This window comes from Neltuma alba, unplaced genomic scaffold (assembly GCF_004799145.2).
Source record: "Neltuma alba isolate B1F8T4 unplaced genomic scaffold, ASM479914v2 tig00010370_pilon, whole genome shotgun sequence".
Classification (NCBI taxonomy): Eukaryota; Viridiplantae; Streptophyta; class Magnoliopsida; order Fabales; family Fabaceae; genus Neltuma; species Neltuma alba.
Window position 1 is genome coordinate 557,152 of NW_021635275.1, and position 12,744 is coordinate 569,895.

Consider the following 12,744-nt stretch of genomic DNA (forward strand, 5'->3'; position numbering starts at 1 on the left):
CTGTCCCCATAATATATCCGTAGCATTGAGCACCGAGCTCCAAGAGCAGGGTGTAACTAGCAGCATCTGCGCCTGGGCCCTGAAATTGAGTAGGACTTGAGCGGAGATCATCATGAAACGAGCATTCAGCATATGGTCTCGTTCGTAGAAAGTCTTCAGTTCAAGATAAACGAAGACTTTTAAGTTATTCTTAATCTATTCCATTTTAGTGCTGTGAAAAGAATTAGATGAAGGGAGAAGAATCAGTAACAAATGAAAGAACAGTTAATATGTTTAAGGCCGCCCATTCATCTCTCAAGGAGGCAAATTTTTTGAAAGGCGCATCTGAAAAATTTTATCAGGAAATTCAGTTATTCGGTATTTTAAAATATGAGAAATCATTACAGTATTTGAAATGCAGATCCCATATCCAAGTCGAAGTTAAAGAATAGAGACTTGCAATTCGGATTCATGTATTAAGGTTTGAGAGAACAGTTTTATTATATTTTTGGCTGTTATATGGATCAGTTAAGCGGAGTAAACATTACTATCTTAAATTTCATGTTCCTCCTTCCATGCAGGTGAATAATGATACTCACATGCTGTTTTACTCGTTCTCTCCTCAATCATCATCAAGTGAAGAGTTTATTTGAACGAAGTTCAAATGACATACCTTCTAGTTCCACCACTGCCTTCTTGATCATAAGCTTGAACTTACCTGCATGGAAAATTAAGCATCAATAGAACGCAGAGAAAGCACTGACATAAATACACTACAAGGTCCAAAAAATACATAAAAGATAGGAGTAACAGTATTAATAATATTGAATGCATTTTACTGTCAACTCCAAGCGGCAACACATTTAAGTACAACAACGGAACATGAATATAAGTCTTTCGACTGAGTTATTAGTTAACAAATTTGTAATTAGAAATAACAAGTATTTATTTGTAAATAACGAGTTTGATATGTGGATTTAACAATTTTATAATTAAAAATAATAAGTTAACTTAATTAAAATAATAAATATTGGTTTGGAAATAACAAGTTTAGTATGTGAATTTAATAAGTTTGTAATTCAAAATAACAAATTAAGTTTGTTGAACTAACAAATATTTACTTGGAAATAACAAGTTAAATTTAGGAAGGAAGCAAGTTATTTTTTATATATATATATATATATATATAACTATTCTGGATTTGTTATTCCCTATTTCAAACTTCTAATTTCATATTCTAGACTCGTAATTTGTTATTTTGAATTTGTTATTTTCTATTATAGACTTGTAATTCCTTATTTCAAGCTTGTAATTTCTCATTGAAGATTTGTTATTCCCTATTGTAGACTTATAATTTTCTATTTCACACTTATATTTTCGATTTTAGACTTATAATTTTTTATTTCAGACTCGTTATTTCCTATTTTACACTTGTAATCTTCTATTTTAAATTTATAATTTTTTATTTTAGACTTGTTATATCTTATTACAGTCTTAGAATTTCTTATTTCGGACTTATAATTTTCTATTTAAGACTTGTTAGTTTTCATTGTAGACTTATAATTTTCTATTTTACACTTATAATTTTTTAGTACATATTTGTAATTTTCTATTTGTAATTCAAGCTAAAATAAATTTTGCCACGTGCTTACTGATTATGACATGACACGTCCCACACTCCTCCCATGTGGCGGCATTTATCTTCATTACGTGTTTTTGTGCATTTCTATTGGCTACACGCCTTACACATAGCTATGCGTTATCATTTGTGGACTTCCCCCGATTAATTTCATAGATATAAAAAAGAAAAAGAAAAAAAAACTTATTAATCATGAGCTGCACGCTCAGGGGACATGAGACTTTTAGGCCCTATTTGAAATTATGATTTAAATAACTTATAAATATATTTTATGTAAGTTGAGATAAAATTATTTTTACATATTTACCTTGTATTTCTTAAATTAAGATTGAAAAATTATTTATAAGCCATTCTAAGTGGACCTTTAGGCTCTGATTGTGCTTTTGAGTAGTTTAAAGGTGACTTATCCAGCTCATAAGTATGTTTTAAAAATTCTAGCTTGTTTGGATAAGTTTTTTTCTTATCCTACTTAATTGGATTCATAAGCACAATTGGGTTAAGTACCTCAGAGCTATTTATTAATTTTTCATTGTGCTTATAGGTGGTTGGTACTATTAAAACAATAATTATTCCTGAAAAAATTTTCTCGCTCTTTTTCCCCATTATCCGCTCATGCTTTTTGGTTCCATCTCCTTGCTCCTTCATCCACTCCTTCCCTCTTCTTGTCTGACTTGTCCTTGCCGTGGCCAAGTTGTGCTCGCCGTCTCCATCTCCTGGCCGTCGTGGGACCATCGAGAGCGAAGGCACCGCTGCAAGTTGGGTAGCGTGGAGGGAGATGAAGAAAAGGAAAAAAAAATTGGGGCCCGTAAAGTAATAAATAAAAAATAATTAAATAAAAGAGGTAGTGAATACACACTGTTTGCTTGGAGTTATGCAGAGATTTTTTTTTTTTCCTTTTGGCATTTTGCTTCTCTGATATATTAGGAATTTTTTATTTGAATTAAATCTAAATTTGGAAATTATTTTTGTATTAAAAAAATATTTTCTGTAAATTTTTTAATCCGAATATATTTATTTCATTAAATAGTTTTAAATTATTGTATTATGTAAATTGGTATCTTTTTTTTATTTCACATTATCTAATAAATGTAGTACCCATTTTAATAATTTTATAAACTAAGTTTAATTATTCAATCACAATCTAAACAATTTTTACTTTTACCCAATTTAATTTTTTGAAAAACCAATTCCAATATAAATCACATTATCCAATCTAATCTTTACCTAATCTCATTTTTTATAGATCAAATTGAAAATAAGTTACTTTTTTATTCTAAACAGGCACTTAATCATGTTCCAAATGTCTTAATCATGAGCTGGAAGCTTATGTGATATGCACCCAATCTTTCATAAGCTCGAAGCTGTGATGGTAAACCCATGATCATATCGAAACACTTCAGCTGCTTCCCTATATATCTTTCCTATATTATTACGAGGAATCCCATGGTTACAAAGAACGTAATGGCTCACCCAGCAACACTTGATCATCACCAAAAAAAAAAAAACCATATTTTTCGGTAAAATAGATGCATGTTGAGGGGTCTTAAACCGATGCTAGAAGGGCTCAAATTCATTAATGCGATGATAACGCAAATACCTGGAAACTGATCGCCAATGTCAGCCTCTTCTGTTTTTCAAAATACAGAAGGGTTTTTTGGTCTTTTATGCTTAATTTTATAATTTTAATTTATTATCCAGTCCCTTCAAACAATTTTTTTAATTCAAGTACCCATTTTATTTTTAATAGTCAAGAAGTGTTTGATGTGTGTCTTTAGATGTACTTGAAAAGTTGTCCTCCCTTCAATCCTTATTATAAGGATTTTTAACATTTTCATAATGTAATATATTTTGTTTAAAATATTAATTTTTTTCATCTAATACTCTTAACTAACTATAAATCTTACTAATTAATTACTACCTTCGATCCTTAATATAAGAACTCATTTAATTTTTATTTTGATCTCAAATATAAGACTCTAATCTACTTTGTCTCTCATATTTATCTTTTTTTTTTTCTTAGATAGTTCTTGTAATAATGATAGTTCTAACCAATATACTTGATTAGCAAGAATATTTTTTTTTAAAAAATACTTATTTATTACAAATAACTAATTTAAATAGTTTTCTTAATCTATTTAAATTAGCTAACTGGTTTTTATATTAAAAATCAAAGCTAGTCGTTAAATTTCTCCGCTGATTTTTATTGAAAATATTACTCCCTCATCGTCTTAATTTAAGTGTAGAATATCTATCTAGGAGTTTTCGAAGTTCACGCAAAAACTTCGATCATTAACGATGGAACTTTTTGAATTCGTCCGTCAGGTTAGTAAAAGTCGGAAAAAGCATATATGGATCTCTCTCCAATATTGATGTCAAAACTGGGTAACCCCATTGGGCCAGCCGTTCAAGCCTTTTTAAATGAATGACGGGACTTGTATTTTAAGAGGCTCAAAAACATTAGGCTAAAAAAGGTTAGCCTTTTAGAATTCAGAAATAAAAAAGTCAACTCTCTTAAACCCGTCTATTTTATTTAATATCAAGATATTTATACAATTACATATTAGTTTTTTATGGATAAGTCTGAACTAAAAAATTATTTAGAAGAACTAATACTTAATCCGGATAATTGAAAAGAATTAGATGTTTTGAACTGGAGGAAGTATAATTAAAATTAATTTTCAATTCTTTTGAGGATACCAGTTGATATTCATAACATTTCAATCACTACAGTAGCTGCTGAATCTTCCTTTTACTATTGTTTCATATGTCTAAACAAAATATAAAAATTCTCTTATTCTAACAAATATTTAGGCTTTTATTTATACTCATAACTACTATATAGTTTAACTTTAGATAAAAGTGATGAAAACAAAAACCTTGATATTTTTATTACCGGATAAGAGCCCATCTCTAGTGAAGAAAAATCAAATACTGTTGATTTTAATGATGGTGATGAAGATGAAGATAATAATTATGTTGATGTTGTTAATCTTTAGCTACTTTGTTTTTGTCTATTTGCTTTCCCTGTTTTATTTGGTTTCGTTTTTTGAATTTGGATAACAATCATTAGTGTTTGATGTTTTTCTCTATACATCACTAGTTCATTTTACTAATATTATAATTTGAATAAAATTTTTTTTGATGTTTTATTATTTCTTATTTCAAAACAATTGAAAAGAGTTTAAATTTTAAAAAATAATATAAAAGGGCCGGCTTTTTTAAACCCTAAACCCATATATTCGAGAGCCAAGCTTTAATAATATGATAATTTTAAAATATGTGGGTTTTAAAGGACCGGTTTTATTGATGCTTTGGCCCTCCAAGGGCTAGCCTTTTTAAGGTTGGGCTATCCCTTATTGAAACCTCTATCCAATAGCATTCTCTCTAAACCCCAATATGACATTCAATATTTTGGTTGCCCTATCACTTAACCTGGGCGATAATTTGACCCAAAAAAAAGCCTGGACGATAAAGAAAAAGCGTTGACAAATTCTTTGAAAAAAAACAAAAAAGAAAAGAAACCAAAAGAAAGAAAAGAGGAGCTACTTTTTTTTTTTTGGTTATTTAATTGCCAACCTTGCAAAATAAAGACCCAAATGGGCGATCACCTTCCATTAACCAGTAAGACTGGAATTCTCTAATGTTAACTCCAGTCCTTAATATAATAACTAATTTGACATTCAATTTAATTCTAAATATAAAGCTCTAATTTATTTTGTTTTTAATATTTATTTATTTTATTCTCAAATCATTCTTATAGTAATTGTATATGTTAATAAATTAGTATCAGTGGGTATTTAAACACACATGATTAATAAAAGTATCTTAATGAAGACAATATTTCTATATTATAGAAAAATGGTGGATGTAAGAATCCAAGGCTAATGGAATCATGCCTTTCAAGTCACACGTTTTTTACCACATCATTTCAAACAAAGCTTTATCATAACATTCTTCTAGTTTGAAGTATTTACTACAAATAACTAACTTAATTAAATTTCTTAATCTCTCTAAATTAATCAGTTGGGTCTTATATCAACAATAAGAGGTAGTAGTTTATATACCCATTACCCCATCTTTCACGTTATTGCTAATTCAGAACTTTGAAATGTTAATTATTAAAAATTACTATAAGAAGCCTGTAAGGAGCATATAAACAATATAATACATGCAAAGCCATGATAAGCTTTCGTGATTTCTACATTGCTATGGGTGTGATAGTGGTATTTTTATTATGCTTTGCTATAACTTGCTTCCAAATTAATAGCCGCAGCCGATATGACAGAACAAGAGAAACATGCTTTGCTTCAGACCAAATGGTGGAATTTTAGCAATATTGCTCACAACTTTTCAGAGCCTTGTGACTAGAAAGGCATATATTGTGATGACTTTGGAAGCGTTATTGAGATGAATCAACCCAGGATCATTGCACAGCACCCTCGGCTAGCAGATCTCAACCCGTGCGTTTACCAACCCACAATATCTGATACTCAAGGGAAGGGTCTAAGAGGTAACATTCCAAATGAGATAGGAACTCTTCATTATCTCAGGCATCTGAACTTGTCTCATAATAATCTTATAGGTGAGTTATGTACCTTTCAAATTCACTCACTTTGAAAATGAATTTATCTCCATAACTTAATAGAATGTGTTATCCACAGATACCCAAGTAAGATATTTCTCACCTTATAGTTGTTCTATAGCTTTCTTCAGTAACTTGTTCATAGTTACTTGGCAAAATGAATAAATATTGAAAACAAAGTGAACTTGAATCTTCTATTTAAAACCAAATTGAATTTTTAACTCTCCCCTAAGGACTGAAGGTAATATTTAATTGTGCCCATCTCACACATTATGTTTATGTCCACTGCCTGTTGGATGTTCCTCAAAGACTTTTGACTCTAATGTGTGCCCACCTCACACGTCTTTAACTCATTTTTAGAAGTTTCATAGGACCACTATATATATGTTTTGGATTGTGTTCTAATAAAGAAACAAACTTAAATTTAATTTTTGTTATAAAAAAATTAGAACATTTATGCATTGCTCCCTTTTGTTCTACAAAATTAGAAAAGAGGTGGAAAATATTATATTTTCTTTAATGATAATCAAGGTAATAAAGTAAATTACTCTTTCACTTTCCACTTTAATATTATATATATTTATTGCAAAACAATGACTATAACATATATTTTTGAATTTTTTTTTGTTTTCAATACTTATTTCAAAAAAATACTACACACTTGTTCAAAGAAAGAAGCCTTTGTTTTCCTTACTTTATTTTTTTTATAATAATAGTCAAAGTTATTTAACATGCTTCTTTATATATCACTTAAAAGTTGGTAATTTGTTTTTATAAAAATCAATTTATGCTCCTACAAAGACTTGACCTCCCCTCTGGGGGCTCATTAGGTGGTCACCTAGCATTATTTTCACTATAAAAACTCCAAAGACTGAAGACTTTAATATTGGTGAAGACTATTAACAACTTTGCCCGTCTCATACAGTACCACTGTGTCCATTATTTGCCATGGGACCTACTTTGATGCGTAAACAATTCTTCAAATCCATGATGATATAGTTAACCCTTTGTGATTTCAATATGCCTCCATCTATATAATGACTCTATGGCTGCACTCATTTAGTGATTACTCTATCTAAGCAAAGCAATTAAAGATGGCAACAATAAGAGTGCTATTTTTAGTATGCTTTGCCACAACTTGCTTTAAGATTAACGGTGCTGCTTCTGCCATGATAAAAGAGGAGAAGCATGCTCTGCTTCAGAGCAAATGTGGGGTTTTAGAAATAGGATTAACCACTTCTCTAACCCTTGCAATGACGAAGGCATATGTTGCAATGATTTTGGAAGGGTCATTAGGATGAATCGGCCAAGGATAACTCCACAACACCCTCGGCTTGCAGATCTCAACCTCACGGTGTTTTCTAACTTGGAAGATTTGGCGCTTGAAGGAATGGGTTTGATAGGCAACATTCCAACTCAGATAGGAGCTCTTCATAGTCTCATCTCTCTAGACTTATCTAATAACAATCTTATTGGTAAGTTTTGTAACTTCCATCTCTTACACACCTTACATACTCTCTCCGTTCATTTTTTCAATTAATGTTATGTCATAAAACTATCATTATAAAATTAAATAGACAAATTTAACTGTTAAAATTTGACATGTACACATAGTTGATTGTTGCATATAGAAAAAATAGGAAAAAATTAATTTATGAAATATTACAATAATGTTTTTATAAAATAGTAAATCTAAACCATTCATTTTATTATTTATAAAAGAAGAAATGAGATTTGAGAAGAAAATGAGAGCATTTGGATTCCAATTTTTATTTGGTAAAAAATAATCTAGAACACATGCAACTCAAATGGCTGGTTTTAACAGATGCCATTCCAACACTGATATGAGCACTTCAAAGTCTCACATTTTTGGATTTGTCTGGTAACAACACTACAAAAAAATGGCTTATTATCGATGGAATTAGTGATGGAAAATTATGCCGCCACTAATTTTTGATGAACTATTGATGAAAATTCCGTCGCTAAATTAACGACAGAATTTATGTCCATCACCAAATTCAGTAGCTAATCTATCAAAAAATTTGTTAGTAAATATTTAGCGACAAAATTAGTGACGGAATTTTTTCCATTGCAAAAACCTTATAAGTGTCCTACCTTCCACTGTTGTTAACCTTATTTAGAATTGCTAGATTTAAGTAGAAACAAAATAGTTGGAGTCATTCTTTTAATTTTAGGGTTTTATGACAAATCTCCACAACTTAGGGCTTGTTTGGTTTCTTGTCTTGAGAAATTTTTTTTTTTAAAAAATAGAAAAACAAAAAAACTTGTTTGGCAATATGTTTTAGTTGATTGTTTTAAAAAACAAAAAAACAATAATATGTTTTTAAAAACTGAAAAACCAAAACAACTTTTACGTGTTTTCTTGTTTTTGTTTTTGTGTTTTTTATTTTTTTGTTTTGAAAAATTAGAGAAATCTTCTTCTCTTCTTTTCTACTACCTACTACTTATCACTACCGATGATAACTACCACTTGTCAAAGTGTAATTTTTTATATTTTTTTCAAATGTGATTTTTTAAAAGATTATTTTCCAAACAAATTTTTTGTTTTCTATTTCCAAAACTTGTTCTTAAAAACAATTTTATAAAATTATTTTGAGAATAAGAAAACAAAAAACAAAAACAAACAAGCCCTTAATATTTATACTCAAATTTATTTAATGGAAGTGATGCCCCTTCTTTAATTTTTGCTTTGAGAGATTTACAACACTTTGATGTTTCTCAAAATCAATTAAGTGGTAGCATGCCAGAAAAATATAGAATAGTCTTGTAATAGTTGTACTTAATTACTTTCCACCTATGCAGATCTTATTTGTTTGGAACTATTCAATATGAATATAGCCATTCCTTTAGCATTGTGCCTTATGACAAATATCAAAGGCTTATATTTGTGCACAAATTTATTCACTACATTACAAAAACTAGTACTATATTTGAATTTTAGTGGAATGGTGACAGGTATCATTTCAACTCAAATAGGAGCTCTTCAAAATCTCATTTCTTTGGATTTATCTTGTAATAGCCTTGTGGGTGTGCTACCTTCCACCGTTGCCAAACTTATCTAGCATTGCTAGATTTGGGTGGAAACAAAATAGCCAGAGTCATTCTCTAAACTTTGGATTTTATGGCAAATCTCCACGACTTATATATGTGCTCAAATTTATTCACTGCAGGTAATATCCCTTCTTCAATCTTCAATTTGAGAGTTTTACAACACTTTGTTGCTTCTCAAAATCAATTAAATGGTAGCATGCCAGAAAAATTAGAAAATTTCAATTACCGCTCTCATATAGACGTCTCCCATAATAATCTGAGTGGAAACATATAATACATTTTGAATGATTACTTTCATTTTGATGGTAACTTTAGTCACAACAAATTCACTGGAATATTACCATCTAGTATGTGCAGTGCTCCATCATGGTGTAGTATTGATTTAAGCTATAATAGTATCTCTGGTAGCATACCTAGAGAACTTGGTGGGTTACAGTACATCAACTTGTCATACAATCTTCTCAGTGGCTATGTTCCAAGTGAAGTTTATAGCTCTTTTCATCATGACATTTTAAATGGCAAAAAAGAATTACTTGGTCTAGAGAAGATACATAAAGGCTCAAAGTCTTTACTGAGAATCATTATTCCTTTGACAATTTTTCTTGTCATCATATTTGTTGTGGGTTTCATCTTATTTAAATCATTTAAAAAAAACAAGAAATCCATAAGTGAGACAAGAGAAGCAAAAAATGAGGATTTGTTTTCCATATGGAATTATGATAGAAAAATTGCATATGAAGACATCATTGATGCAACGGAGGATTTTGACATCAAATATTGTATTCAAACTGGTGCCTATGGAAGTGTTTATAGAGCACAACTTCCAAGTGGCAAAATTGTAGCATTGAAAAAACTTCATAGAAGAGAATATGGAAACACATCTTTTGCCAGGAGTTTTCACAATGAAGTGAAAATGTTGAGTGAAATTCACCATCGCAATATTATAAAGCTTCAAGGTTTTTGTTTGCATAATCAATGCATGTTTCTCATCTATGAATACATGGAAAGCGGAAGCCTTTTTTATGTGTTGAATAATGATGACGAAGCTAAAGAGTTGAATTAGAGTAAGAGAGTGAATGCTATCAGAGGAATAACAAATGCTTTGACGTATATGCATCATGATTGTGCTCCTCCAATTATCCACCAAGACATAACAAGCAATAATATATTGTTGAACTCAAACATGAAGGCTTTTCTATCTCACTTTGGCACAGCTAGAATCATTGATCCAGATACATCTAATCAAGCTCTTTTAGTTGGTACTTATGGTTATGTTGCTTCAAGTGAGCTTTTCTGATTCTCTACTACGCTCCTTCTGTGTTGTATTTTATTTTTATAGTATATTACTTATCTTGGGATTAATACATAATTTATGTAATTTTTGGCCTATTGCAGAGCTTGTATACACCTTAGTTGTTACTGAAAAATACAATGTTTATAGTTTCAGGGTGGTGACATTAGAAACAATTATGGGAAGACATCCTAGAGATTTGATATTATCTTTGTCAAGAATCTGTATAGGAAGCATTTTGCTAAAGGATAGTTTAGACTCATGTCTCCGTTTGCCATCACGAAAAGATGCAAAAGACGTGATTTTTCTGGTCACAATAGCATTAGCATGCTTGAACCCATCTCCTAAATCTCGACCATCAATGCAACAAGTGTTTCAAAGGCTTTATCTACAAACCTTCCGTTAGTCTTTCCTTTCAACAATATCTCAATCCAACATTTAGTGAATGAAGATATGCCAAGAATGCAGTAAAAAGCTTGGACATTTGGCTTATTGTTTGCTTTATACATGAGATGAAACCTTTAAAGACTTGCTTCAAAGTCTAGATTTGAAGTTTGCCATATGTTTAATTTCTTGCCGCTGATATTTGTCTTATTTTGTTTAAATACTAAGATATGAAAATTGAATTACAAGAAATGTATACACAAAAGCAACCTCACCAAACCTACCTCTACGCAGAATGTTTTTGTTACTAAACTTGTCTATTGGAACTTGAAACTTTTCAAGCTGACCAAAGTGAGTTTCAAGGGCCTCCTCAGATCAGCTTCCAATATAAGGGGAAAATGTTAGTAAATCATATATGGCTATCATATGAATCATCAATCATTATATATAACATCTTTTCCATAATTCAACTTATTAATAGGAACATCAAAGAAAAAATCTTCTTGTCTCCTCTTCCATTAATAAACATTTAGAGCAATAACAGCTCCAGTAGCACTACTTCCTATAACTGTACTATCAAGTAGAACAGAGTGATTGGCAGAATTTTGATATGTTCCCGCTCATTAATGGCTATGAGCTTACACTTCATCATTATATATATATATATATAGATAACTTAATTTCTACATTTGCATAAGGTCATGGAAATTTAGTAGAAATACTTACAGGACTTGCAATGAATTTGAAACATCCTTCTTTTAACCCCTCAGAGTACGTGTTTGGAAGTGTTATGGTTGAAGCAATTTATGAAACAAGCCCATAGATTGAAAATTGCATTAGGTTCTCAGGTTACTGTTCATGGATTAAATTTCAAATTTTTGGTCCAACTTTAAAAAATCATGACTAAATCTAGAAAAATCAAAATGGAATGATTCTAATTTTCACATAAATCCCTTTCAATTCTCTACAAGCAAAAAATAACAATATGAACTTAAACCTTGCCAATTCATACAATTTATTTATTAAATATTACTGTTTATTTGGTCAAAATAGTATTTTCCAGAAATCCTGCCTCAACTTTGAATAACCATAACTCTTAGCATACACATCCATTTCACATGATCTACCATTTGTTTTAAAGCTCAGGATATGCTCTAAATACTCACCAAATTTCATGGCAAAATTCGTTCATTTGCTCTGTCTCATCATTGGCACCAATTCGTGGCTCATTTAGAGACTCTCTAACTCCCTAACTTAATTCAACATTTTTAAATAAATTCATTCCTTATGATTTGCCATGCTATTTTTGCATACAACATTACCACTCATCTTCTCACTTCATATTACATGCCATAAGCATTTATAAATATCTTACAGGATACATAGCATAATGGAACATCAATTAACATTATGGATTACATATCATGACATGTTATGATAACATGGTAACTCTTTCTTCCTTCCATCAATTTTGCCTCCTTACTTCTTGAATTCTTCTTTATGCTCTTTATACCTATTAGGGGTTGTTAAGGGAGGGTGAGATTTGAAAGAATCTTAACAACAAACATTACCCATAAGCATGCAAGACATAATGCACATGCATGACATGTTATAATATTAACATATGAATGCCATGGAAAGTAAGCTAAAACATTTTATGCTTTCATAACATATTACCAAGGAAAAACATAACATAAACTTGCAAACATAATTTTGCAAACATTTCATCATAATTGGTAATATAAACTTGCAAACATAATTTTGCAAACATTTCATCATAGTTTAGTCACATTATGG

At 30.3% G+C, this 12,744-nt stretch overlaps 1 protein-coding gene and 1 pseudogene across 1 annotated transcript; both read left to right on the forward strand.

The window, feature by feature from the left end:
* Window positions 1-7,352: 7,352 nt before the first annotated feature.
* On the forward strand, window positions 7,353-10,844 carry LOC114756025 (probable inactive leucine-rich repeat receptor-like protein kinase At1g66830). The gene is made up of 3 exons (XM_028944930.1): window positions 7,353-7,675; window positions 9,241-9,391; window positions 10,794-10,844. Exons 1-3 carry the CDS (start codon window positions 7,408-7,410, stop codon window positions 10,813-10,815), a joined length of 441 nt encoding a protein of 146 aa, XP_028800763.1. The 5' UTR covers window positions 7,353-7,407; the 3' UTR covers window positions 10,816-10,844.
* On the forward strand, window positions 9,521-10,825 carry LOC114756024 (MDIS1-interacting receptor like kinase 2-like; annotated as a pseudogene).
* Window positions 10,845-12,744: the final 1,900 nt, after the last annotated feature.

What these genes read in the sequence shown, in the direction of transcription:
- LOC114756025 (XM_028944930.1), top strand. Translation starts at nt 7,408, where the DNA reads ATGTGGGGTTTTAGAAATAGGATTAACCACTTCTCTAACCCTTGCAAT. An exon ending in ATCTAATAACAATCTTATTG is followed by an intron (nt 7,676 to 9,240) that starts GTAAGTTTTGTA and finishes ATCTTGTAATAG; the next exon opens with CCTTGTGGGTGTGCTACCTT. An exon ending in CTCAAATTTATTCACTGCAG is followed by an intron (nt 9,392 to 10,793) that starts GTAATATCCCTT and finishes GAATCTGTATAG; the next exon opens with GAAGCATTTTGCTAAAGGAT.